General features: G+C 44.9%; 1 protein-coding gene across 1 annotated transcript in view; it reads right to left on the bottom strand.

Annotated features, from left to right (window-relative positions):
* The window catches only part of LOC145402597 (post-GPI attachment to proteins factor 2-like), a 90,445-nt gene that overhangs the window by 30,247 nt on the left and 32,869 nt on the right, over window positions 1–27,329 (bottom strand). Inside the window, exon 2 of the mRNA XM_080274593.1 lies at window positions 4,602–4,866. Coding sequence (XP_080130719.1) covers window positions 4,602–4,866 — 265 coding nt within the window. The remainder of the gene's footprint in view (window positions 1–4,601; window positions 4,867–27,329) is intronic.

The raw sequence follows: 27,329 nt of genomic DNA, 5'->3' as shown, positions 1-27,329 counted from the left end.
CACCACAAGTACAACTATCACCACTACTACAACCACCACCACCACCACTACAACCATCACCACAACTACAACCATTACCACAGCCACAACAGCCACCACAACTATAACCATACCACAACCATAACCATAACACAACCACCACCACAACCACAACCATCACCACAACTACAACTATCACCACAACCACAACCATCACCACAACTACAACTATCACCACAACCACAACCACCACCACAACCCTCATCACAACTATACTTCTTTTACTATAACTTGACCAAAAATATTCACCTCACCTTGAATACTGAATAACAAGAAAAGACTAACACAAGAGGTTGCACTAGTCACGAAGAAGTGCTATGGAAAGGATGCAGAGCCGGAGTATTGTCTTTTCTGTCACTGAGCTACGTGAAATAAGTGCAAAAGGACGAAAATCTGGGCCAAGTTAAGGTGAAAGGAGCGCTATGCATTTCAACTTGGCCCAGATTTTCGTCCTTATTGCAGCTTATTTCACGTAGCTCCAAAAAGATAGTGCTACGGTATGACATCCTTTCCATAGCACTTCTTCGTGACTAGCATCATATTCTAGTACTAATCTTGTGTTACAGTACAATATTCAAGATGGAAAGAGAGCAGTTTTAGGCTAAGTTACAATTACCACAACTATCACCATCACTACCACCTCTCTCTCTCTCTCTCTCTCTCTCTCTCTCTCTCTCTCTCTCTCTCATTTTCACTTTCTCTTTTTTTCTCACAACTACAACCGCCACTGATACAACTACCACCATCACTACCACAACTACAACCACCACTACCTCTACCACCACCATTTCCACCACAACCACCACCATAACTACCACAACTACTACCACCACTATCACAACTACAACCACCACTACCTCCGTCACCACCATTTCCACCACAACCACCACCATAACTACCACAACTACCACCATCTGACGAACGAGTGGCCATTTCTTAAACGACGTCTATTGTCTTATACCAACTTTATGGAAGGTGAAGGGAGAGATAGATAGATAGATAGATAGACAGATAGATGGAGATATGCAGATAGATAAACAGATAAATGGAGAGAGACACAGATACATGGATTAATAGATAGACAGATGGAGAAACAGAGAGATAAAGACTGATAGATATAGATGGACTGATAGAAAAGTAGATCCATGGATAGATAGACAGATAGACAGATAGATAGATAGACAGATAGACAGACACAGAAATGGTTGAATAAATAAACAGAGACAAACAGACAAGATCTCCCTCTCTTTCCCAATATATCCATTCTCCATTTCACTCCTCTTCCCTCCCTCCCTCCTTCTCTCCCTACTCCTCCCTCCCTCCTTCCCTCTCCATTCCCTCCCTCTTCCCTCCCTCCTTCCCTCCCCATTCCCTCCCTCTTCCCTCCCTCCTTCCCCTCCATCTCTCCAAACTGACAGAAGAGGGTGAAAAAACGGATCCAAAAACAAATATATATTTTTTTCTTCCTCTACCATCATTATACTGACAACAGGAGGGAGGGAGGGAGGGTAGGAGAGAGGGAGAAAGAAGGGAGTGGAAGAGGGGAGGGAGGGAGGGAGGGAGGGAGGGAGGGAGGGAGGGAGGGAAGGAGGGAGGGAGGGAGAAGGAAGAGGAAGAGGTGAGGGGGAGAGAATTCGAGGAACGGAGCTTGTATGGAGAGATCTGAGAAGCTAAAGGTCGAGAAGAAAGGATGGATAAAGTGTGAGAGAGAGAGAGAGAGAGAGAGAGAGAGAGAGAGAGAGAGAGAGAGAGAGAAGATAATATGTGACAAGAAGAAAGGAAGAAGAAAAAGAATAAATGTGAAAAATAAAGGGAGGTGAAGAAAGGGAAAGGAGGAGGAGGGAAGGAAGATGGATGGAAAAGATTATGGAGTGATGGATGGATGGATCAAGAGGAGGAGGAGGAGGAGGAGGAGGAGGAAGAGGAGGAGGAGGAAAGGAAGGGAATAGGAAAGTGTAAATCAGTAAGAAAAAAATGTGAAGAGGAGGAAAATAAAGAGAAAAAAGGAAAAAGAAGGAAATTAAGGCAGAAGGAAAGAAGAGGGAGAGGAGTTAGAGGGTAAAGGTAAGTGGGAAAGAGAGAGAGAGAGAGAGAGAAGGGGGGGCTGACACGGAAGCTTATCGCTAGAAGCCTGTCAAATGAACCCCTCTCTCTCTCTCTCTCTCTCTCTCTCTCTCTACTACTCCACAACCCAACACGAACCAAAAAGTTACCGCCACTAATACCCCAGTAACCATACAGTAATCCCACCACACCAGTAATCCCGCCACCACAGTAATCCTACCACGTTAATAAAACTTTAAATAATATATACCTTTACATTACCTGATAAATCCTGTAAATCCTCTACCTCGTAATAATCAAAATAAGTTTCCTTGTTGCTGATGTAGGTGAAAGAGGTAAATAATAATAATAATAATAATAATAATAATAATAATAAGTTGCTCCCCTATTATAATAAATACATAGTTAATCCCCAAATAAATCCCACAAATACTGAATTAAACCCCCAGTAAATTCCAAATAAATCCCACAAGTACTGAGTTAATCCCACAGTAAATCCCACATAAATCCCACAAGTACTGAGTTAATCCCCAGCTAATCTCAAATAAATCCCACAAGTACTGAGTTAATCCCACAGCAAATCCCAAATACATCCCACAAGTACTGAGTTAATCCCCCAGTAAATCCCAAATAAATCCCACAAGTACTGAGTTAATCCCCAGTAAGTCCCACAAGAACTGAGTTAATCCCCCAGTAAATCCCAGATAAATCCCACAAGTACTGAGTTAATCTCCAGTAAATCCCACAAGTACAGTACTGAGTTAATCCCCCAGTAAATCCCAAATAAATCCCACAAGTACTGAGTTAATCCCACAGCAAGTCCCAAATAAATCCCACAAGTAGAGTTAATCCCCAGTAAATCCCAAATAAATTCCACAAGTAGAGTTAATCCCCAGTAAATCCCAAATAAAGCCCACTAGTACTCATGATAAATCTCCCTGTTGTTTATCCAAGTAACTTCGTACAGATAAATAAATAAATAAAAAATCCTGGTACCCGTCCACTTAATCCCCCGACGAAATACTGATTTAATCTTTCAACAAGGACCATATAAGCCCCAATAATCCTGAATAATTACGATAAATCCCTGTGGTACAATAATTCTCCCTATTGCTGATGTAGGTGACCCAATAAAGGAGAAAAAAAAAATCCTATTGCCTTATACACTACCTAAAAACAAATATAATTCTGACAATCACTAAATCCATACTCCTTTCACTTTTACTAGGCGTGGAATCGACATCTCTCCGTCTTGAATGCTAGGATTTAACTCTAGAATATGGTGCTAGTCACGAAGAAGTGCTATGGAAAAAGGCAGAACCGCAGTACTGTCTAATTCTGCCACTCGGAAATAAAAAGCAAAAAGACGACAGCTTTTGCCTATAGTCTTTTTGCATTAACTTGACCCAGATTTTCGTCCTCTTGCTGCTGATTTACAGAGTTCCCATAGCACTTCTTCGTGACTAGCATCATACTTTAGTGCATCATAATCTAGTGTTAATCTATTGTTATAACTCTGCATTCACGATGGAAAGATGTCAATTTTAGGCCAAGTTAGAATGAACAGGGTATAGCTGATTAGAATGATCTGTAAATAAATCCCCACAGGTACTCACGGTAATCCTCCCTATTCCTTACAAGAATTATCCATCAATAAATCCCCCCAGGTACGGTAAATCTCCCTGTTGCTTATATGAATTACCTGCCAATAAATCCCCCACAGGTACTCAAGGTAATTCTCCCTGTTGCTTATACCAATTACTTGTCAATAAATCCCCACAGGTACTCATGGTAATTCTCCCTGTTGCTTATACGAATTACCTGCCAATAAATCCCCACAGGTACTCACGGTAATTCTCCCTGTTGCTTATACGAATTACCTGCCAATAAATCCCCACAGGTACTCACGGTAATTCTCCCTGTTGCTTATACGAATTACCTGCCAATAAATCCCCACAGGTACTCACGGTAATTCTCCCTGTTGCTTATACGAATTACCTGCCAATAAATCCCCACAGGTACTCATGGTAATTCTCCCTGTTGCTTATACGAATTACCTGTCAATAAATCCCCACAGGTACTCACGGTAATTCTCCCTGTTGCTTATACGAATTACCTGTCAATAAATCCCCACAGGTACTCACGGTAATTCTCCCTGTTGCTTATACGAATTACCTGTCAATAAATCCCCACAGGTACTCACGGTAATTCTCCCTGTTGCTTATACGAATTACCTGTCAATAAATCCCCACAGGTACTCACGGTAATTCTCCCTGTTGCTTATACGAATTACCTGCCAATAAATCCCCACAGGTACTCACGGTAATTCTCCCTGTTGCTTATACGAATTACCTGCCAATAAATCCCCACAGGTACTCACGGTAATTCTCCCTGTTGCTTATACGAATTACCTGCCAATAAATCCCCACAGGTACTCACGGTAATTCTCCCTGTTGCTTATACGAATTACCTGCCAATAAATCCCCACAGGTACTCACGGTAATTCTCCCTGTTGCTTATATAGGTCACGCCACACAGGGTCGCCAACTCGGTGAGGTTGAGGTAGAAAGCCGCGGCAACGAGGGTGAGGTATGGAGGGCGGGCTGCTGGGGGCACGTGCATAGCTAGGGCGGTGTAGTGTGCCCTCGCTACCCAGGCTACGAGGAGGCGTGGGGAGATGTGTAGGGCCACCGCAACCCGCCAGAGGTAACGCTGTGGGGAAACACCAGTGACGGCGCTGATGCTGGGTAGGAAGTTGTACACCTGGGGGAGAGAGAAGAGGGTGATTAATATTGGGAGTTCGTGGCTTATTAATGGAGCTACAGGTGCTAAAAGGTAGGTCTGTTGGGCTTGTATTCTTGTCGGTTACAAGAAGATCCTTAACACCTCTTCCTCACTGACTTATTTTTGGATACAGTCGAGTAATATTGCTTTGTGTGTTATTTATGCAGGGTATGGCGATATTAGAATGATTTAAGTAGCGCGGAAGAGGACGGCAAAGTGTAATAAGCAAATTAAATCTCTAAGGAAGAGGTGTTAGGGAGTTTCATTATCCGACTAGTATACGGATTTTGGCTGTCAACTGCAAATATTAATCCTACTCCATCAAACTTTACACCTGGAGAAAGAAGACATAAGATTAGTAAGGGAAGACCACACCTCAGGGGAAAACACGTGTACAATGAAGGTAGTTTTTATATTGTCAGTACAGAGGCAGGGTTTTTTCATCCCTGCTTAACTACTTCTCAACAGGAATTTATATGTCTCAGGGAAGGACACACGCATTCACAGGGTAACACTGTATTGTACTTAGGATGCACAGTTGAAATCGCTTGGCACAAACCCCTGCCACGTTTCCCCTCAAGCCCTGTAGGAAATAAGGAGGTGACACTGCTGTTAAGGCACTGATGATTGCTAAGAAATTGTTGTTCAGCGATGGGGAGTGAATTTTTATTATGGATGGACAGCTGTAGCCATTTACCTTACACTCATCAGTCTTACAGTCATTAGTCTTACACTCATTGGTCCTACAGTCAACAGTTCTGTAGTTTTTGTGTGTATGTGTGTTTGTAAGTGTACTAATATACCTATAATGGTCAGAAGAAGGATTGGAATGAGATTATATTATGGCACTGATGATTGTGAGGAAGTTGTAACCTGAAAGAGATGGATATAGACCGTATATATATATATATATATATATATATATATATATATATATATATATATATATATATATAAAGAACAGTGAATGAGACGAAACTAGAGACATGGAGGGAGAATAGGGAGAGGTAAGGAAGAAGGAAGGAGAGGGAGAGATGCAGGGAGGAAAGAAGCGTGGAAAAAGAGAAGAGAAAAGTGGTTACACGAAAAGGGAAGGAGGGAGAATCAACAGAGACGTGAGGGAGAGAGGGAAAGGGGAAAAGAACTGGAGGAAATGATTGGCAAGGGAGGGAGGGCTGGAGGAGAGAGAGGGAACGAGGGAAGAGAGAAAGAGTAGAGATATGAGCGAGACCAGAAAGATGCGAGGGAGCAGGAGAGAGGGGGAGAGGAAGGTAGGGAGGAAAAAGAATTGGAGGAAGTGATTGGCAAGGGAGAGGGGGGAGGGTAGGAGGGAGACAGCACAGTAGAGGAGAGGGAGGGAGGGAAGGATGGTCAGAGGAAGCAAGGAGAAAACATTGAACGACTGAAGGAAGGGGGAAGGAAGAAGGGAAGAACAGGAGGAAGAGAGGGAGGAAGATGCTAAAAGGAAGAATGAAAGGAAAAGAATGGAAATAAAGAAAGAAGAAAGGGGAGAAAGGCAAGGAAGAGGGGGAAAAAGAACTAAGAGAAGAAAGGAAGATGCAAAGACGAATAGAAAAAAAATAAAAGGAGGAGAAGGAACGAAGCAGAAAATGAATTGCAGGAAAAAGTGACTGACAGGGAGAGGGAGTGGGAAGGGAGGGGAAAGGGAGAAGAGGAGCCTGGAGGGAGGGAAAGGAGGGAGGAAGGAAGAAGGGAAAGACTATTAGAATTAGAGGAATGGGAAGGAAGGCTAAAGAAATAAGGGAAGAAAAAATGATAGAGAGAGAGGAAGGAAGGGAGGGAGAAGAAGAAGGGTAGGAAGAGTAGAAGGGATAGAAAGGAGAGAGAGAGAGAGAGAGAGAGAGTGGGGTCACCTCCCTACGTAACTCAAAGGTTAATGATGCCTGGATAACAAGCTTCCCCCCTTCTCTCTCTCTCTCTCTCTCTCTCTCTTTCACTTTCCGTCCTTTTACCCTGAACTCTTCTCCATTTCAGTCGCTCCTCTCTTCCATCGTCTCTCTCTCTCTCTCTCTCTCTCTCTCTCTCTCTCTCTCTCTCTCTCTCTCTCTCTCTCTCTCTCTCTCTCTCTCTCTCTCTCTCTCATTAATTCCTCATTATCGGAGAAGATAATAGGGAAGGAAGTGACAAGGATGGATGGATGGGTGGATCGAGGGAGAGGGATAGGGAGAGGGGGAGAGAGAGAGAGAGAGAGAGAAAGAGAGAGAATGGTGATAATGGGTAAGCTCAACCACACTATATTTCCTAGACTCAAGGCCATTAATGGGGGGGAGGGAGAGAGAAAGGGGGGAGGGGGAGAGAAAACGGGGAGGGGGAGGGAAAGGGGAGAGAGGGAAGGAAGGAGGAGGGAAAGAAGAGGAGAGGAGGGGGATTGAAGAGAAAGAAAGGGAGTGGAGGGAGGAGGGAAAGATATGATGAGAGGAGAGAATGGAGCGAAGACAGAGTTAAAGGGAGAAGGGGGATTGGAGGAGGGAAGGAGGAAGATTTACATGAGGAGGGGAGAGAAGAAGAAAGATATTGAGAGGGGAACAGGAGTGGGGATGGAGGGAGGAGGGGAAAAGTAAGGGGAAAGGAAGTGAGGTTGGGAGAGGGAGTAAGGGAAGGAAAAGGAGGGAAGGGGGCGAGGGAGGGGGACAGGAAAGGTGGAGGGGGGGAAGAAATGTAGGGAAAGGAGAGGGAAGGGATGCGAAGGGGAGTTGGGGAAGGAGAGAGGGGAGGGAAGGAGGAAGTAAAGAGAAGGAGAGAGACAGAAAGAAAGGAAGAAGAAGATAACGGAAGACAGAAGGAAGAAAATAGAAAGAAGAGAGAAAAAGAGGAGAAAGAAAGGAAAACAGAGGGATGGATGAAGAAATAAAGAAGAGAAATGGAAGATGAAGAAGGAAAGGAATGAAGGATGAAGAGGAAAAGAAAAATGAAGGCGAAAAGTATAGGAAAAAAAAAATGAAAGCAATGAGGAAAATTACAGAAATGAGACAAAAAATAAACACGAATGAAGCAGAAGAAGGAAAGAAAATTAAAGAGAAAAGAAAGAAAGAGAGAGCAAGATCCCAACAGAGACAGAAGGAAGGAAAGAAGGTTGATGGAGGGAGGGAGGGAGGAGGAAGCAGGGGGAGGAGATAAGGGAAATTTAGAGAGAGGAAGGAGGGGAGGGAGGGAGGAAGAGAGAAAAATTTGGTGTGGGAGAGCGAGCCAGCATATATCACACCGGGGAGAGAGAGGGAGAGAGAGAGAGAGAGAGAGATGAATACTACTACTAGAAATAATAATAATAAAAATATATGTGCAATTATTTCTAAACTGCTTACCAATCCCTGCAAATTTACGTTACACACACACACACACACACACACATCAACACCGTGGCCGGCTTTACCACTGTCTCCCCCGGGGTCATAAATTGGGGTTACTCTCTCCTACCCCACCATCTCCACTACCTCTCCTCTCCCCTCCATCTCTCCCCACTACCCCTCCTCTTCCCCATACCCTCCCCTCACACCCCCCACACCCCCCACACAAACCACCACGCCCATATCTCTTCACCACACTCACATATCCACCATACTCCATCTTCCACTCATCCACTCCACAACATCAGCATTTTTTCCCATACACATCCACTCTTGCATCTATCTAAATCATCCACATCATCAGGTCTATCGGTCTATCTACCCCTCCCACACTACCTCGACCACACCATCCGGACCCCTCTACACCCTCCACATCACTACACCACAATACGTCTACACATCCCTCTTCAGTCACACCTAAATCCACCTAATTTGTCTTCATGCTCAATTACACATTACTATACCCACCCTACCACCTTTCACACACACACACACACATACACACACACACACTACTTACACTCTTTCACGCCCACCTACACCTTCCCAATACCACTTGTTTATATCCTGTGTGTGTGTGTGTGTGTGTGTGTGTGTGTGTGTGTGTGTGTGTGTGTGTGTGTGTGTGTGTGTGTGTGTGTGTGTGTGTGTGTGTGTGTGTGTGAGAGAGAGAGAGAGAGAGAGAAAGAAAGAGAGAGAGAGAGAGAGAGGGGTAAAGAGATCAGTTTCAGGTCACCCTAATGAGGCTTGACCCTCTCTTCCTCCCCTCTCTCTCTCTCTCTCTCTCTCTCTCTCTCTCTCTCTCTCTCTCTAATATTCATAACTTAACCTTTTATATCATATTTAGTAAATTCCTTTGGTATGCCTGGCCATACAGAGAGAGAGGAGAATAAGAGACTAACTAGGAGAGTAAATGCGAAAATAACAGGGCGAAAATCTGGGCCAAGTTAAGGTGGAGAGAGAGAGAGAGAGAGAGAGAGAGAGTGAGTTAGTGTTGCATTATTAAAACTCTGGATTTTAAGATGGAGCGATGGCAATTTTAGGCAAAGTGAAAATAAAGATGATATAGCCAGCCTCCCACGTTACACAGAGCATACACAGTGAGGTACAGAAGCCAGTCTTTATTCTCACACAAAACCCATCGTAACACCTATTCCTAAGCGATTTATTTTGCCTGTTCTACCTCGTTATTGTTTTGTTACTCCGGCCACGTAGAGGGAGGGGGTTGGATGGTCGGGGTGTTTGTCTGCCTGTCTGTCTGTCTGTCTGTTCTTCCACCTGTCTATCTATCGGTTCTTCTACCTACCTGTCTGTTCCTCTACCTATCTGTCTGTCTCTCTGTCTGTCTGTCTATTACTAAGATTGATGAAAAAGGGAAAAAAATAAATCATTGACGGAACTACACAAAATTTAGTACTAATGACTAAGGACGATCAAAGGAACACGTGATTGAATTATGACCGAAAGAGGCATAAGTCCAAGAACAAGGTCAAGTGAGAGAGCTTTGATCCTCCCTCTCTCTCTCTCTCTCTCTCTCTCTCTCACACACACACACACACACACACACACACACACACACACACATCACTCGTCTGCCAAACAAACCATAACCCCACTGAATTATACGTGTCTTTATCTTTTATTTTCCTTCACTTCCTCACCTGAATATTAAAAAGACTATTAACCCAGTACCTTCTCCTTAATGGTACTTTATTGCCTTCTTTATTGAGCTTTATTACAGCAGTGCCAGCTCAATAAATAGCCTTTAATATCTTTACTTTAGTCTCTCCTAATTCTTTTCTTATGGACAGAAAATACAAGGAGGGCTAATTGAAACTTGGGTAGCAAAATCCGTAGAGTTATTGTAGGTGGCGGTTTTTGTGTGGTGTGTGTGTGTGTGTGTGTGTGTGTGTGTGTGTGTGTGTGTGTGTGTGTGAGAGAGAGAGAGAGAGAGAGAGAGAGAGAGAGATAAAAGCTTACAATCCTAAAGGTTAACAAATATACGACATAAATAACAATACTGATAATAATAATAATAATAATAATAATAATAACAATAACAATCATCGTCATCATCATCATCATCATCATCATTAACAGCTAATCATAAAAAAAAATCTATACATATATCGTGTTAAAAATATCAAAACATTAAAATCCATCTAAAAATAAATAAATAAATACGTAAAAAAGAAATATATGGACATAATGTGCACCTGTATAGATTTTGATGCCTTCGAAAACACACACACACACACACACACACACACACACACACACACACACACACACACACAACTGGACAAGTGAATTAGTGAACAAAGTGAATTATGAATGAACGAGTGTCTGTCTGTCTGAATTAAATTTGAATATTAGTTGACATGTATTGAATTAAAAGAGAAATGAAAAACGAAGAGATGAAAAGGAGAAAAATGAAGGAATTAATGAAGGAAGGAAGGAAGGAAGGGGGGACGAGTGAAGAAAGGAGGGAAATATTCCGAGTATTATTATCATTAATGTGATTACTTTTATTATTATCATTATTACTTTTATTATTATTATTATTATTATTGTCATTATTATTATTTTTATTATTATTATCATCATCATCATCGTTGTACTGTCACCATCATCAACATTTATCATAGTCAAAAGAGAGAGAGAGAGAGAGAGAGAGAGAGAGAGAGAGAGAGAGAGAGAGAGAGAGAGAGAGAGATGGAGGAGGAAAGAATGGGAGGGAGACAGGTAAGAAGGGAGAGAGAATGGGAGGGAGGGAGGGAGGGAAAAGGGGGGGTGAGGGAACAGGTGTGCCATCGATTACCTGTGAAGTAACTTAGCTTTCCTCTTTCCTACCTTTCTCTCCTTTCCTCCAGTTTTTCTCTACCTTCTCTCTCTCTCTCTCTCTCTCTCTCTCTCTCTCTGTCACTCCAACTCTTCTATTACTTGCTCACTCTCCTTCCTCTTCTTCCCTCCCTCTCTTCTCCCCCTCCATCCTCTCTCTCTCTCTCTCTCTCTCTCTCTCTCTCTCTCTCTCTCTCTCTCTCTCCTCTTCCATTCCCCTCTGCCACACTTCCCCCATCTGTTCCCCACTCTCTCATTTCTCTCTCTCACTTCCTCTTCCTTCTCCCACTCCTCCTCTCTCCTCATCTCTTTCCTCCCCCTACCCCAATCTCCCCGTTCCCCCCCTCTCTCCTATACCCCTCCCCACCCTCACCCCCTCTCTCCCCCCTCCCCCTCCCTCCACCTTTTCACCTCCATCCTCACACCTAACCTCATTACCCTCCCCTCTCCTCCCCCTCCCCTTCGCCCCCTCCATCCTCTCTCTCTCTCTCTCTCTCTCTCTCTCTCTCTCTCTAACCTCATTATCTTGCTCTTTATCTTCCCTCTCATCTTGTGGCTGCTTTTATCTTGCTCCCCTCTCCTTCCCCTCACTTAGCCTTAATTCTCTCTCTCTCTCTCTCTCTCTCTCTCTCTCTCTCTCTCTCTCTCTCTCTCTCTCTCTCTCTCTCTCTCTCTCTCTCTCTCAATGCAAACCTTTCCATTTATATTAAGGCCGGGTTTGTGTAGTCAGTAACTCTATGTAACACCACTTTATATAACTATCTTTCTTTTTTCTCTCTCACTCCTTTTCCTCCTCATGTCTTCCTCCACTTCCTTCCTCCCCTCCTTTCCTCTCCTCCCCCTTTTCTCTCCCCCATCTCCTCCCCTCCCTCCACTCCTCCCTTCCCACCATTTCCTCACTCACCCTCCTGGCTTTAAGTCTAATCCTTAAATACACACACGCACATACTCGTACACAATCACACACACACACACACACACACACACACACACACACACACACACACACACACACACACGGAGAGAGACAGACAGACAGACAGACAGATGGACTCTCTTAGTGATGAGGAGGCGGAAAGGAAGGGGAAGGGAGGAGAAGGGGAAGAGAGAGGAAGAAAGGGATGGGTAAGGAAGAATATGAAAGGGAGTGGAAGGGTAGGGTAGGGTAGGGTAGGGTAGGGTAGGGTAGGGTAGGGTAGGGTAGGGCAGGGTAGGTAAGGTAGGGTTGGATAGGGAAGGAGGGCAATGGAAAGGAAGCTAAAAGGAAAGGTAGGATAGTATAGGGAAGTGAAGGGATGGGAAGGGGAGGGATGGAAAGGAAGAGGAGAGAGGTGGGTGAAGAGAAGGTAGGAGAGAAAATACGGGAAGAGGGAAGGGGAGGAAAGGTTACTTGTGAGGGGAAGAGGTGGAGGGAAAGGTGAGAGGTGAGGTGAAGAGAGGGGAGGGAAAAGGGAAGGCGAGGGGAGGGGAAGGGAAGAGAAAAGGAGAGGGGAGGTGCGTGGTGAAAGTGAGAAAGGGAGTGAGGTGGAGGTAATAGGGGAGGTGTGGGGAGGGTTAAAGGGAGAGGAATGGATAGGCCAAGGAGAAAACGGAGAGAAAGGGGGAGGAAGGTCAAAAGAGGGAAAGAAGAGCTGAGGTAAAGGGAAAGGGAGGGGAGGGGAAAGGGAGGAGAGGGGAAAGAAAGGGAGAGGAAGGTAGATAAGGGAAGGGAAAGGAGGAAAGAGGAAATGAGGTGAGGGGAAAGAAGGGGAGATGATAAATGAAGAAGACAGGGGAAAGGGAGAAGAGGGAGAGGAAATGAAGGGATGAAGGGAGAGAAGAAAGGGGAGCATGGAGAGAGGGAAGGGAGGGGGGAGAGGGAGGAGAGAGGAAAGAGGGAGGGAAGGGGAGAGGGGGGAGAGGGGGAGAAAAGTGATGAGTGACACAAGACAACAAAGAAAAGATCAAAAGAAAATTAGATAAAAGCATAAGGAAGTGTACAAGATTAAAGATATGAATCTCTCTCTCTCTCTCTCTCTCTCTCTCTCTCTCTCTCTCTCTCTCTCTCTCTCTCTCTCTCTCTCTCTCTCTCACCTGTGTGCTACGACCTAGTGAAGCCTCATTAACTTCATTCCCTTACCTGGCGAGAGAGACAGACAGACAGACAGACAGACAGACAGACAGACAGAGTAAATAACAATGTTTTACCACCAAAAAAGGTTATGTTTTTGTCTTTCTTTACTATGTCTGCCTGCCTGTCTATCTATTTGTCTGTCTGTCTGTCTGTCTATCAGCTATGGTATGGGAAACTATTAAATAAAGACCATCATAGGAACCATTTATTTCATTCCTTCGCGAAAAAGTCAAAGTTCAAGAAAGGGGAGTGGTGCTGGCTAGGAGGTACGGACTCTCTGAAAATACATGTCTTTTTTTATGTGTCTGACTTGAGGCATAAATTATATGCTTCGTTCCCTCATGACCCAAAACCGTCCTACGTGTGCTGGTGACCAAAATAGGATGTGTGTGTGTGTGTGTGTGTGTGTGTGTGTGTGTGTGTGTGTGTGTGTGTGTGTGTGTGTGTGTGTGTGTGTGTGTGTGTGTGTGTGTGTGTGTGTGTGTGTGTGTGTGTGTGTGTGTGTGTGTGTGTGTGTGAGAGAGAGAGAGAGAGAGAGAGAGAGAGAGAGAGAGAGAGGAAAAAATAAAGAAGTGACCCCTCTGACTCCCTCCCTTTCCACTATAGCTCTCCCATTTTCTACCACAACACACAAACTCGTTAAAGCTCTCTCTCTCTCTCTCTCTCTCTCTCTCTCTCTCTCTCTCTCTCTCTCTCTCTCTCTCTCTCTCTCTCTCCTGAACTCCACTGTGTGCGCATTGTTTACTTGGCTAAGCGTCCTTGTTTCTTTGTTTGTTTTGTTTTCACTCTCCCTTCCCCTTCCAATTCTCTCCCTAGTCTGTCTACAGCTTTATCTACCTACCTACCTGCCTACATGTATACCTACCTACCTACGTGTGTACCTACCTACCTGCCGCCTTCCCTACTTACATACGTATCTTTTCTACCTGCCTCCCTATCTATTTATCTATCTATCCACCAACTATCCTATCCATCTATCTATCTACCGAGTTACCTACCTACTTACCTACTTACATTCTTACCTACCTACCTGCCTACCTACTTACATACCTACCTCTCTTCCTATCAGTCTACCTGCCTACCTACCCACCTACCTAACTACCTGCTTACTTACCTACTAACACTACTTTCTACCTACATGCCTACAGCTGAGTGTTGGAGGTGGAGGGAGATTTGGAGGTTGGAGGAAAATTTGAAGGTGAAGTGGAAGGTTGGAGGAACAGGTGGAGGAAGAACTGGAGCTTGGAGGAAGAAGAGAAGGAAGAATTAGAGGTTGGAGGAAGAGGAGGAGGAAGAATTAGAGGTTGGAGGAAGACGAGGAGGAAGAATTAGAGGTTGGAGGAGGAACTGAAGGCTGGAGGAAGACTTGGAGATAGAGTGGAAGGTTGGAGGAAGATTTGGAGGTAAAACTGAAGGTTGGAGGAAGATTTGGAGGTAAAATTGAAGATTGGAGGAAGATTTGGAGGTAAAATTAAAGGTTGGAGGAAGATTTGGAGGTAAAGTTGAGCGTTGGAGGAAGATTTGGAGATAATTTTGAAGGTTGGAGGAAGATTTGGAGGCAAAGTTGAAGACTGGAGGAGGATTTGGAGGTAGAATTAGAGGTTAGAGTTGAGGGAAGAACTGAAGAATGAACGTAGAGTTGAAAGTAGATTTGGAGGGTAGAGGCGGTGTTGCAAGGGCGAGACAGTGCAATAATGTGTGTGTGCAATGCGAGGTCATGCAGAAGGTCACAGGTCATTGCACGTGAGTTAACATGAGGGTATTTGAAACATCCTCCTATACTCCTCTTACTCTAACTTGGCCTAAAATTGCCATCCCTCCATCTTGAATACTACGCTGTAACAATGAACACTAGAATACGATGCCAGTCACGAAGAAGTGCAATGGAGAGGATGTAGAGCCGTAGTATTATCCTAATCTGACACTGAGCTACGTGAAATAAGCTGCAAAAGGACGAAAATCTGGGCCATATTAAGGTGAAAGGAGTATAGCACTTCGCTTACGACAGCCCTGTGGATTGAAATATCACCCCTGAGGTTAATAATAATAATAATAATAATAAAAACAAAAACATCATCATCATCATCATCATCATCATCATAAAGATGAAGAGATGAAGATGATAATGATGATGAGGATGCTGGTGTTGGTGGTGGCGGTGATGATGATGATGATGATGATGATGATGATGATGATGATGATGATTTCCCCGACAGTTATGATGTTCTGTTTGGTTCACTCGCAGCTGCTCTCCTCGTAAACGGTTTCTCTCTCTCTCTCTCTCTCTCTCTCTCTCTCTCTCTCTCTCTCTCTCTCTCTCTCTCTCTCTCCAAGTTGTTTTAATTTTTTTTTTTGTCTTAAATTTTGTTCGTAAGTTGATTTATTTATATTTTTGGTCGTAAGTTCATGTATATATATATTTTTTTATTTACCATATATCTACCTATCTATCTATCTATCTATACCTATCGATCTATCTATCGATCTAAATATACAGATAGATAGATAGATATAGATATAGACAGATAGAGAGAGAAAGATATAGGTATTTTTTTGTAAGTTACCATATATTTCTGTTTTTGGTCACGTTAGGTTATATTTTTTTAGGTGGTTTTTGTGTCTCTGTTCCTGGCTCTAATTGCATTCCCTGTCCGATCCACGCCCCTAATCTGATTTATTCCATTCTATTTTTGGCCCCACTTTGGCTTGAAAACTGCCTAGCCTGGTATTTCGTTTTCTTTCCCTCTTGGATATCTTGGCAGCCATCTTTGTTAGCTGACCTATAACGACCTGGTTATATGGACGCTCTCTCTCTCTCTCTCTCTCTCTCTCTCTCTCTCTCTCTCTCTCTCTCTCTCAGTAACAAACCTCTCTTCCCACAACACGTCACACTCCCTCATAGCCATTCCAACTTACCATGTCAGCCACGGGTAAGGACGCTACAGTACATGCATACAAACATACACACACACATACATACATACATACACACATACATACATACATCCTCCTCCCATTCATAACATACATACATACACACATATACATACATACTTACATACCATACATACATATACCTCCCAAATCTACCCATCTATTCTACCTACCCACCTACCCCCCTTCCTATACCTACCCATCTACCTACCTACCCACCTACCCATCCTTCCCCTATCCCCTCCACCTACCCACCTACCAACCCTCCCCTATTCCCATCTACCCATTGTTACATAGCCTATGATTTCATCATCCTTTGTGTAATTTTAACGCACAGTATGCTGCATGTTTGATCGCGAGCGTGTTCTGCCTCAGTCCCCCCCTTCTACCGTTATAGTAGAGTAAGTCGTCCTTTCTGTTATTCAGTGCGGGACTGTCAACTCTTTGTCCCCATGGCTTCATTTGCGCGTCCTTCTTACAAGTTGTATCAAGCTCTGCTGGCCCCTATATAATGAGCTCAGTCTCTGCATCATTGCCACTTAGATCTACTCCTCATTTTGTTCACATCTCTGTCCTCCCCTGTACAGTTATTGTTGTGAGTGCTCCGGAAGTCTCCAACCATCTAGCAGCTGTGTAATTTGAGTATAACTGTTGTTGCATTTTTTTCCTTGTACTGTATAGCATGGGGTGTTGATTTGTAGGCCTAGTGAAGTTTTTTTGTAATTTATGTAAGGGTTCTTTACGTCAGTCATCATTAATATTATTTTGTATCTGTAATAATTTATCTTGCATTAACTGAGCATTACCCAGTGTATTTTCATTTTATCAGGGCTGACTTAGGTAAATTTACTCTTGCTAATTTCATGTTAATAGAGGCTAGTGCAGTTAACCATATATTTAACCTGTTTTTTGCCATTACATTATCCTTATGAGTCCTGAATGTTTTGTTGTTAGTTTGAGCATTAAACTTTAACTTGTAAGTTTACCTAACTCTTTTGTTTTGAACCTGGAACTTTACGGGACAGTAGTGACTCTTAGTATTCTCACTTAATGTGTACATTATCTTTCGCTGTTCCGTAACACCATCTACCCACTTACCCACCCTCTCCCTATTCCTCCACCTACCCACCTATACCCAACTACCCACCTACCAATCCTTCCCCATCCCCACCTACCCACCTACCATACACACATATACTATCCCATACTTACATACCATACATACATATCCCCAAATCTACCCACCTATCCCCACCTACCCACCTACCAACCCTTCCCCTATCCCCACCTACCAACTCTTCCCCATCCCCACCTACCAACTCTTCCCCATCCCCACCTACCCACCTGCCAACCCTTCCCCCATCCCCAACTACCCATCCTCCCCCATCCCCACTTACCCACCTACCAACCCTTCCCCCCATATTCCCATCCTCCCCCATCCCCACTTACCCACCTACCAACCCTTCCCCTATCCCCACCTACCAACTCTTTCCCATCACCACCTACCCACCTACCAATCCTTCCCCTATCCCCACGTACCCACCTACCAACCCTTCCCCTATCCCCACCTACCAACTCTTCCCCATCCCCACCTACCCACCTACCAATCCTTCCCCTATCCCCACCTACCCATCCTTCCCCATCCCCACCTACCCACCTATCCCCACCTACCCACCTGGCCATCACCTAGCCCATTAAACCAGCTCACCTGAATATATAAATAGGTCAGGTAGGAAGGAAGAGGGATAGACGGAGGGAAGAGGGGAGGGAAAGGTGACGTGAGAGGGGAGGGAGGGAGGGGTGGGAAGGGAGTATGGAGAAAGGGAGGAAGGGGCCTGGAGGGGAGAGAGAGAGAGAGAGAGAGAGAGGGGGGGGGAAGGGGAGATCAATGGGAGAAGAGGGGAAATAAAAAAAGTAGAGAGGAGGTGGGAGGGGGGAGTTATGGAGGAGAGGGAAAAAGAATCCAACGCCTATAAAAGAAGAAAGAAATAAAGATAGATAGATAGGCAGAAAGAAAGAAAGACAGAGAGAAAGAAAGACAGAAAGAAAGATAATATGGTGCCCAACAGGTGTAATGAGAAGGGGAAAGCATGACAGTAAAAGTCTATGGAGTTTACATGCCATGTTCCACGACCACGACAATTTTCCTTGAATTATAATTTATACAGTTCTGTCTCTAGGGATAAAGAGATGATGATGATGATGATGCTACTACTACTATTACTACTACTACTATAATAATAATAATAATAATAATAATAATAATAAAATGGCCTAGCGGTGACTATCTGAGTGTGTTTACATTCGCATCAAAAGCCTTTCCATAAATATCTTGAAAAAGGGAGAAGGACTGGTATTATTTTGTATTTTTCATTCCCTCTCGTTTCCTTATTTACCTTCCCTTTATTCTTCCTTTATTTTCTATACATTTATCCACGTTGGCATCATCAGGAGAGTTAGTTATAATTTAGTTAGTTATTTGTATCTAACCTAACAAACTCTACTCGCACCTAACTTAACCTAACCTACCCTGACCTAACCCACCCTAATCTACCCTACCTATGCGTCATCTACCCCTTGACCTCCCCTCCTCCCCTTCTGACCTCTTCCCTCCTCTCCACTTCCTCCTTGAGCTCCTTCTTCGCCTTCTTTATCCTTCCGATCTCCTCTCTCTCTCTCTCTCTCTCTCTCTCTCTCTCTCTCTCCCTTCTCATAGTTCTTATATAGAGTTCCTCCTCCTCCTCCTCCTCCTCCTCCTCCTCTTCCTCCTCCTCCTCCTCCTCTTCCTCTTCTTCGTCTCTTTCTTTTCCCATGCTCTCCTGTTTTCCTCTATCGTCTCTTCCTTCTTCCTCTTCCTCCCCTCCCTTCATCTCCTTTCCTTTTTTTCCTTCCCTGCTTTTTCAGTTCTCCTTACTTCCTATCTTCCCTCTTTCCCCTTTCTATTCCTGCTTCTTCCTCATCTCCCCTCCTCTACTTCCTTCTCTCTTTCCCCTCTATTTCCTCTTCTTCCTGTTCTCCTCTTTAATCTTTCCTTCTTCCTCTCTTATTCTTCTTAAACCTCTTCCTCTACTCCCTCCCCACACTTCTTCCCTCTTTCCTCTGTTTCTTCTTCCTCTCCTTTCCTCTTCATTCTTTCATTTTCTTTTCTTCCTCTTCTCACATTCTTCCCTCTTCTGTTTCACCTCTCTCTCTCTCTCTCTCTCTCTTTCCTCCCTTAATTCCTTCCCTAGGCTATTTTTTTTTATCACCTCTACGTCCTCTTTATTTAAACTCTTCTCTTCACTTCCTCCGTCCACTCCCATACCATTTTCTCTCCTCCTCTTCTTTTCTTTCCTCTCCACTTCTCTCTTCCTCTTTCTCTGCTCCAACTCTTCCTTCCCCTCTTACCCTCTCTTCTCCTCTCCTCCCTCCCCCCTCCTCCTCTTTCTCCTCCCCCTACTTTGCTTCTCTCTCAATTCTTCCTCTTCAACTACCTCCCCCTTTTCTTCTAACCTAGCCTTCTCTTCCCCTTTTCCCCCTCCCTCCTTGCCTTCTCTTCTCATTCCTCTCCTTCTCTCACTGTCCCTCACTTCCATTCTTCCCTTCCCCTTCCTTCACCCCCTCCCCCTCACCCTCCTTCTCCCTTTTCTCTCCATCCCTTCCATTCTTCTCTTTCTATTCCTTCTTCCTCTTCCCTTCACCCTTCCTCTCATTTTTCTCTCCCTTCCTTCCATTCCTCCCTTCTCCCTCCTGCTTCCTCTTCCCCTCACGCTTCTTCTCTCTGTTTTCTCTTCCCTCTCCTCCCCATCCTTCTCCTTCTTCTCTCTCTCTCCCTCGTTTTCCTTCTCCCTTCCCTTCTTCCTCTCCCCCTCCTTCTCCTCCCTCTTCCTCCTAATTTCCGTCCTTCCCCCCCCCTCTTCCTTCCTCTTCCCCTCTCTCTCCTTCTCCTCCCTCACCCTCTCCATTCCGTCCTTTCCCCCTTTTCCTCCCTCTTCCCCTCCCTTTCCTCCCTCTTCTCCTCCCTCTCCTCCTCCCCCTCCTCCTCCCTTCACAGTCCTCAAACGGCTTCGAAATGACCATTAGGTGTGTTGTTTTTGCTTTCCTTTGTACCCCTTTGTACTTCCCCTCTCTCTCTCTCTCTCTCTCTCTCTCTCTCTCTCTCTCTCTTCTTGCCCTTCCTCCTTTTTTCCATTTTTTTCCACTTTTTTCTCCACTCACCTTTCTCTTCCCTTCCCTCCTCCTCCTCTGCATTGTCCTCTCTCTCTCTCTCTCTCTCTCTCTCTCTCTCTCTCTCTTTTTCTCTCTCTCTTCATCCTTGTTTCTGTCTTCTTTTACCCCCCCCTCTCACTCTCTCTCTCTCTCTCTGACCCCCCAGTGACCTCACCACACCACCACAAACACCCCCACCACCACAACGCAACACGGAAGAAAACCTCGCAGGATGGCCTCAGACACGGCATCGCTAGTTCCGGGTCAGGTCGTGGTGGTGGGGAGAGTAAACAAGAAAAAAACGACAACAACAGCAACAACAAAATCAACATATTCTTTTTCTCTCTCATTTTTCCAGGTCAGGTTGTGGCGTTTTTTTTTTTTTTATATCCGGGTTACACTACGGATCTCAGAAGGTACGAGAGAGAGAGAGAGAGAGAGAGAGAGACACACACACACACACACACACACACACACACACACACACACACACACACAGGCAGACAGATAGACAGAGAGAGAGACAGACAGACAGACAGACAGATAGACAGAGAGAGAGAGAGAGAGAGAGAGAGAGAGAAAGAAAATTAACCAGCTGAGGGAATTTAAACTATGACTAGTAACCCTACAGTGAAAGTAATATTTATCATGGGGTAATAACAGTATTTCCCCTCCTCACTCTCTCTCTCTCTCTCTCTCTCTCTCTCTCTCTGGGATTGGTTATACAGGGAAGGAGGAGTGAGGATAGGTTGCTGCTGCTGCTGATGATGATGATGATAAGAAGAAGACGAAGAACAGTGACAACAACAACAAGAAAAGGAAGAGAGGAGGAGGAGGAGGAAGATATACAGAGACAGACTAGGCTATGTGTGTGTGTGTGCGTGTAGAAAGGGACTCCCACATTACACACACAAGTACACACGCGGACACACATCACACGCACACACAATTTTTCACACGGAAACACAATTTCTCACACGCACACACACACACACACACACACACACACACACACTTGACAAATTCTCTCTCTCTCTCTCTCTTTCTCTCCAATCTTTCAATTTCTTTTCCTGTATTTTTTTCGCCTTGAATTTGGAAGGAGAGAGAGAGAGGGGGGGGGGAGAGAAGTGGACTGGAGAGATGGGTGGAAGAGAGTGGAGAGGTGACTGAAAGAGAGTGGAAGAGACAGGTGGAGGCAACACAAAGAGAAAGGAAGTGAGAGCAAGAGACGGGAAATAGAGAGTGGAAGAGAGGTGGATGAAAGAGAGTGAGATGGGTCAAAGAGAGAGTGGAGGAAGTGGAAGAGACAGGTAGATGAAAGATAGAGAAGTGGAGGAGGAGAGAGAAAGATGGAGGAGAGGAGAAGAGAGGTGGTGAAGGAGAGGAAAGAGAGTGAAAGACGAGAAAAGAGAGATGGAGAGAAGAGAGGTGGATGAAAGAGAGTGAGACGAGTTTGAGAAGAGGTGGTGGTGGTGGAGGGAATGTGGAGAAAGGAAGGAGAGGTGGAATGGGAGAGAAGAGGAGGGGTAAATGAAGAGGAGGGAGGGAGGGGAGGTAAATAGGAGAGATAAATGGAATGGTGTTGAAGAGAGAAAGATGGGGTGGAGGGGGAGGCGGTGATAGAGAGGGAGGAGGAGGAGAAGGAGGAGGAGGAGGAAAGATCGTGAGAAGATCAGTAGAGAGATGGTAAAGAAAAAGAAAAAAGAGGAAGATGGTTGGAAGGAGATGGGAAAGATGAAGATGAGGATGAAGGAAAATGGGAACATAGGGATAAAGGGAGGAAGATGGGGAGGAAGGGAGGAAGATGAGGGAAGGAGAAAGAGGGAGGTAAGATGGATGGGGAGGAAAAGAAGGGGATGGAGGTAAATGGGGGGGTGAGAGAGAAGGGGGAGGAAAAGAAGGGGGGACAGGTAGAAGGTGATAGAGACGAGGAAAGACAGGGAGGAGGAGGAAACATAGGGGGAGGAGGAAACAGAGGGAGGGGGAGGAAACAGAGGGAGGGGGAGGAAACAGAGGGAGGGGGAGGAAACAGAGGGGGGAGGAGGAAACAGAGGGAGGGGGAGGAAACAGAGGGAGGGGAGGAAACAGAGGGATGGTTTACAAAAATTGAATAGTTGTGGAGTCAAAATGGCGGATATGGCCTCCATCAAGACCAACTTCCTGGCAACCGTGACCCAGGGGGAGGGGAGGGGAGGGGAGGAGAAGGGGAGGGGGAGGAGGAGGAGGGGGAGGGGAGGGGAGGGGAGGGGAGGGGAGGGGAGGGGAGGGGAGGGGAGGGGAGGGGAAGGGAAAGGAGGAGGGAAGGGGGAGAGGGGTGGGGGAGGAGAGGGAGGAGAGGGAGAAGAGGAGGGGAGGGAGAGGAGAAGGGCAGAAGGGAAGGAAGAGCAGGGGAGGGGAGAAGAGAAGGGGGTGAAGGGGAGCGAGAGAGAGGAGGGAAGAAAATGGAATTGTGGGAAGGAACCAAAGGGGTGGGGAGGGGATTTTTGGGGTGGGGGTGGGGGGATTATGGTGAAAAAAAAATGAGAGAGATACTGAGAGGAAGAGAGGGGAGGGGGAGAGAAAATGAAGGAGGGGAGGAAAGAGACAGAAGAGGAGATGAAATGGAGGGGGGGAGAAAAGAAGTGCGAGAGAAGGAGAGATTTTGTGGAGGGAAGATTCTCTCTCTCTCTCTCTCTCTCATGATGGAGAAGCTTAAAAGGGGAGAGGGTGGGTCCTACAAGGAGAGAGAGAGAGAGAGAGAGAGAGAGAGAGTATGATGATTGTGCCAGAAGTTTAACAAGACCATCAAAAGCCAATACTGGTTTCATTCACGCTAATCTCCCCCCCTCCTTCCCTCTCTCTCTCTCTCTCTCTCTCTCTCTCTCTCTCTCTCTCTCTCACACACACACACACACACACACACACACACTAGTAACAGGGTGGCCAGGATCCGAAAACAGAATTTTAAAAAAATATCATCTCAACACATCACCATAACAATCATCATGACCATCATCATCATGAGAGTGACAGAGTAGCATATTAAGATGGCTGGGAGTATCTGAACACATATCAAAATAATAATAATAATAATAATAATAACTAGAAAGCACTCAGAGAGCGCATACCTCCGCCACTGCCATTGCAAGATCCGGATCCGGAACCGGATCAGCCCCAAAATTAATCTATTCTGTCTTGGGCCATGGCCCACCCTTTCACAAGATTTCATTGAAATTCATTAAGAACTTTTGGAGATATCGTCTAGACAAACAGACAAACATAGGTGTATACGTAAACTCCACCAACTTCGTTGGCGGAGGTAATAATAATAATAATAATAACAATAATTCATCCATCCCTCATTCATCTAATCCTGTGTTGCCCCATAAGAAGCGTAGGAGCCCGGGGCAAGGCAAGTTGGTCCTGACATTTATGATGGGAGTGAACAATATTAATAATAATAATAATAATAATAATAATTACTATTATTATTATTATTATTATTATTATTATTATAATCGTCCTAGAAGCAATAATTCTCCAGCTGAATATAATTATCTGGTAGTATGAAGAGTCAAATAAGTAGCAGGCCATTGCACTGGAGGGTGAGAGGGTGGATGGGTTTGACAGAGTGGGTGGGAGTGGGTGTAGGTGGGTGGGGTCTCGTGAGGGCGTGGAGGCGCGTGGTTGTGAGATCAATAGCCCCGCCCACCCAACCACCCACCCTCCCACCCATCCTCTCTCTCTCTCTCTCTCTCTCTCTCTCTCTCTCTCTCTCTCTCTCTCTCTCTCTCTCTCTCTCTCCGCTTTTCTTCCTCCTTCCCTCTCTTCCACATCTTATATCTCTTTCATATTAATTCATTTCCTCCATCTTTTCCCTCTTTTTCCCACTCCCCTTTCCCCCTCCTCTCCTCTCCTCCTCCTCCTCCTCTTCCTCCTCTCACTATCTCCTCTCTCTCTCTCTCTCTCTCTCTCTCTCTCTCTCTCTCTCTCTCTCTCTCCTCGACCTTTTCATACACTGCACTGTAAACGAACAAACACTCTTGTCTGTTGTGTGTGTGTGTGTGTGTGTGTGTGTGTGTGTGTGTGTGTGTGTGTGTGTGTGTGTGTGTGTGTGTGTGTGTGTGTGTGTGTGTGTGTGTGTGTGTGTGTGTGTGGACTTGTACGTACGTCTGTATAATGAATGCGTACACTTTGACTGACACACACACACACACACACACACACACACACACAAAGACAGCATGACCTATAAATCGCTTCTTTCTTATTGTGTGTGTGTGTGTGTGTGTGTGTGTGTGTGTGTGTGTGTGTGTGAGAGAGAGAGAGAGAGAGAGAGAGAGGTAATTGCTCTTTTACGGCCATTATGCCTGAGGTGACGATAATCAGAGAGCAAACTTTCGATCATCTTGAATAATTCATTTCCATACATTATTTAACTTTAATATACTCTAGATTATCCTTACACTGCACATACACACACACACATACACACACATACATAAATACATACACACTCAAAGAAGGCACACGCATACATACGTACATATATATATACTGTACACAAGATAAAACACCCATACACACACACATATTCATCCATCCATACACCCACTCACCTACTCTCATCCCCAATACACAATCTCCCATCCAACTCCCCCACCCAAACCCTCACTCCCACACACACACCCACACATCCACCCCAAACCTCACCCACTTACCCCACCAAACCCACCTCTTCCCTACCCACTTACCCCACCAAACCCACCTCTTCCCCACCACACACCCACTCCTATACCCCCTACACACTCCCATCCATCATTCCATCCCCACACACACTCACCCTCACCCACAAACACTCATCCCCACCCCCACACATTCCCACCCATCATTCCATCCCCACACACACTCACCCCCACCCACAAACACTCATCCCCACCCCCACACCAACTCACCCCAAACTTCCTCAACTTTCACGCAGCCAAATTACCACACCAACTTCTTACCCACAACAAAAGCTAAATCATAAAAAAATAAAAAAAATAAAAACTCTTCCACTATGAAAAACACAGAAGACGAAGAACTTTTTAATGTGATTTGGACAAGACTTCTTAAATGGGTTAATTTGGTGTGTGGAAGAGGAAAAAATGACTTGCTATGCTGTCTCTGTTTCTGTGTCTGTCTCTGGCAGGCGAATTTCTCTCACTCTCTCTATCTGTCTGTCTGTCTCTCTCTCTCTCTCTCTCTCTCTCTCTGCATATATCCTGTTTCCATCAATCGACCTATCAATCCATCTAGCTATATCTATCAATATGTACACGGAGAGAGAGAGAGAGAGAGAGAGAGAGAGAGAGAGAGAGAGAGAGAGAGGCCACTACATATTATACCATGGCCTACAATATCACTCTCCCATTCAGTCTCTTATCAACATTCAACATTGAACTTGCAGTGGGTGGCTTTCAATACGCATCAATTTCGAGAAGTGCCCATCTTTTTTTTTTTTTTATAATTTCAATATTTTTAATCCCTCTAGCACCATTTTTCCTTTTTTTTTAATCTATGTTCAATGTTCAATATATTCGTTCAAGGTCTCTAGGCTCTCGATTAATTTCCAACTTTTTCGTTCAACTGTTAATTTTTGGGGTTCAGTCTTCCGTTTTTCCTATCAGTCCTTTTTTTTTTATTTTTTTTTTCGTTCCATCCACAATTTTTTTCATTCAACCATCAATTCTTTTTTTAACCAGCAACTTTTTTCGTCACTAACTTGCCCGTCAACCCTTCTAACAATTTAATCTGACTCCCAGCAATTTCCTCCAATCTCCAACAATTTCCTCCAATCTCCAACAATATCCTCCAGCCTCCAACAATTTCCTCCAATCTCCAACAATTTCCTCCAGCCTCCAACAATTTCCTCCAATCTCCAACAATTTCCTCCAATCTCCAACAATATCCTCCAGCCTCCAACAATTTCCTCCAATCTCCAACAATTCCCCCCAGCCTCCAACAATTTCCTCCAATCTCCAACAATTCCCTCCAGCCTCCAACAATTCCCTCCAGCCTCCAACAATTCCCTCCAGCCTCCAACAATTTCCTTCACCCTCCAACAATTTCCTCCAATCTCCAACAGTTTCCTCCAACAATTTCCTCCAACCTCCAACAATTTCCTCCAATCTCCAGCAATTTTCCTCTAGCCTTCAGCAACTTCCTCCAACAATTGCCTCCAATCTCCAACTATTTCCTCCAGCCTCCAACAATTACCTCCAACAATTTTTCTCCAACCTCCAACAAGTTCACCCCACCTCCAGATGTATTCGTTCACTCCCTATCAGTTTCGTTCACTTCCCTTGAGATAACATGGGCCGGAGCGAAATGACTGCAAATCAACACGAGTTCTACGTTGCCAGTTTGGCCCGACAACTGCACTGTGAGGACGAAATTGAGTTGGTGTGTGTGTGTGTGTGTGTGTGTGTGTGTGTGTGTGATGGTGGTAAGGTTTGGTGTGGTGAGGTGGGGTAATGTGATGGGGTGGTGTGGTGTGGTGTGGTGTGGTAGTCGAGAGGTGGAGCATGGTGTTATTGTCAAGATGTGGTGAGGTGTAGTGAATGTGGTGGTGTGGTGTGTGGTGGCGCTATGCTGGGGTGGTGTTCAAGTGTGCTGTATGTGTGTGGTGTGGTGGTGGTGAGAAATGATAATAAAGTGGTGAAATGAGTGGTGAAATGAAGTAAAAATTAGGTGAGGTCTTGATGCGTGATGAGTTGCGGTAGTGGTGCTGGTGGGGTGAGGCGTGAGGCGGCGAGGTGTGGTGATGACTGTGATAAGTGGTGATGATAAAGTGTAATGAAGTGTGATGAGAATGAAACACGTACGAGGAAACAGGAAAAAAAAACGAAGTGTGTGAATGGATGGTATGATGATGATGATGATGATGATGATGATGATGATGATGATGATGATGGTAAGGACAGAACTTTATAACAGCATATTCACAGGTCACAGATCACCACTACACACGCACCATCATC

Source organism: Coenobita brevimanus, chromosome 58, assembly GCF_032717465.1.
Source record: "Coenobita brevimanus isolate Jiangsu-jjx chromosome 58, ASM3271746v2, whole genome shotgun sequence".
NCBI lineage: Eukaryota > Metazoa > Arthropoda > Malacostraca > Decapoda > Coenobitidae > Coenobita > Coenobita brevimanus.
Note: the sequence above shows the minus strand (reverse complement) of the source record. Positions and strands in the feature narration are given on the sequence as shown.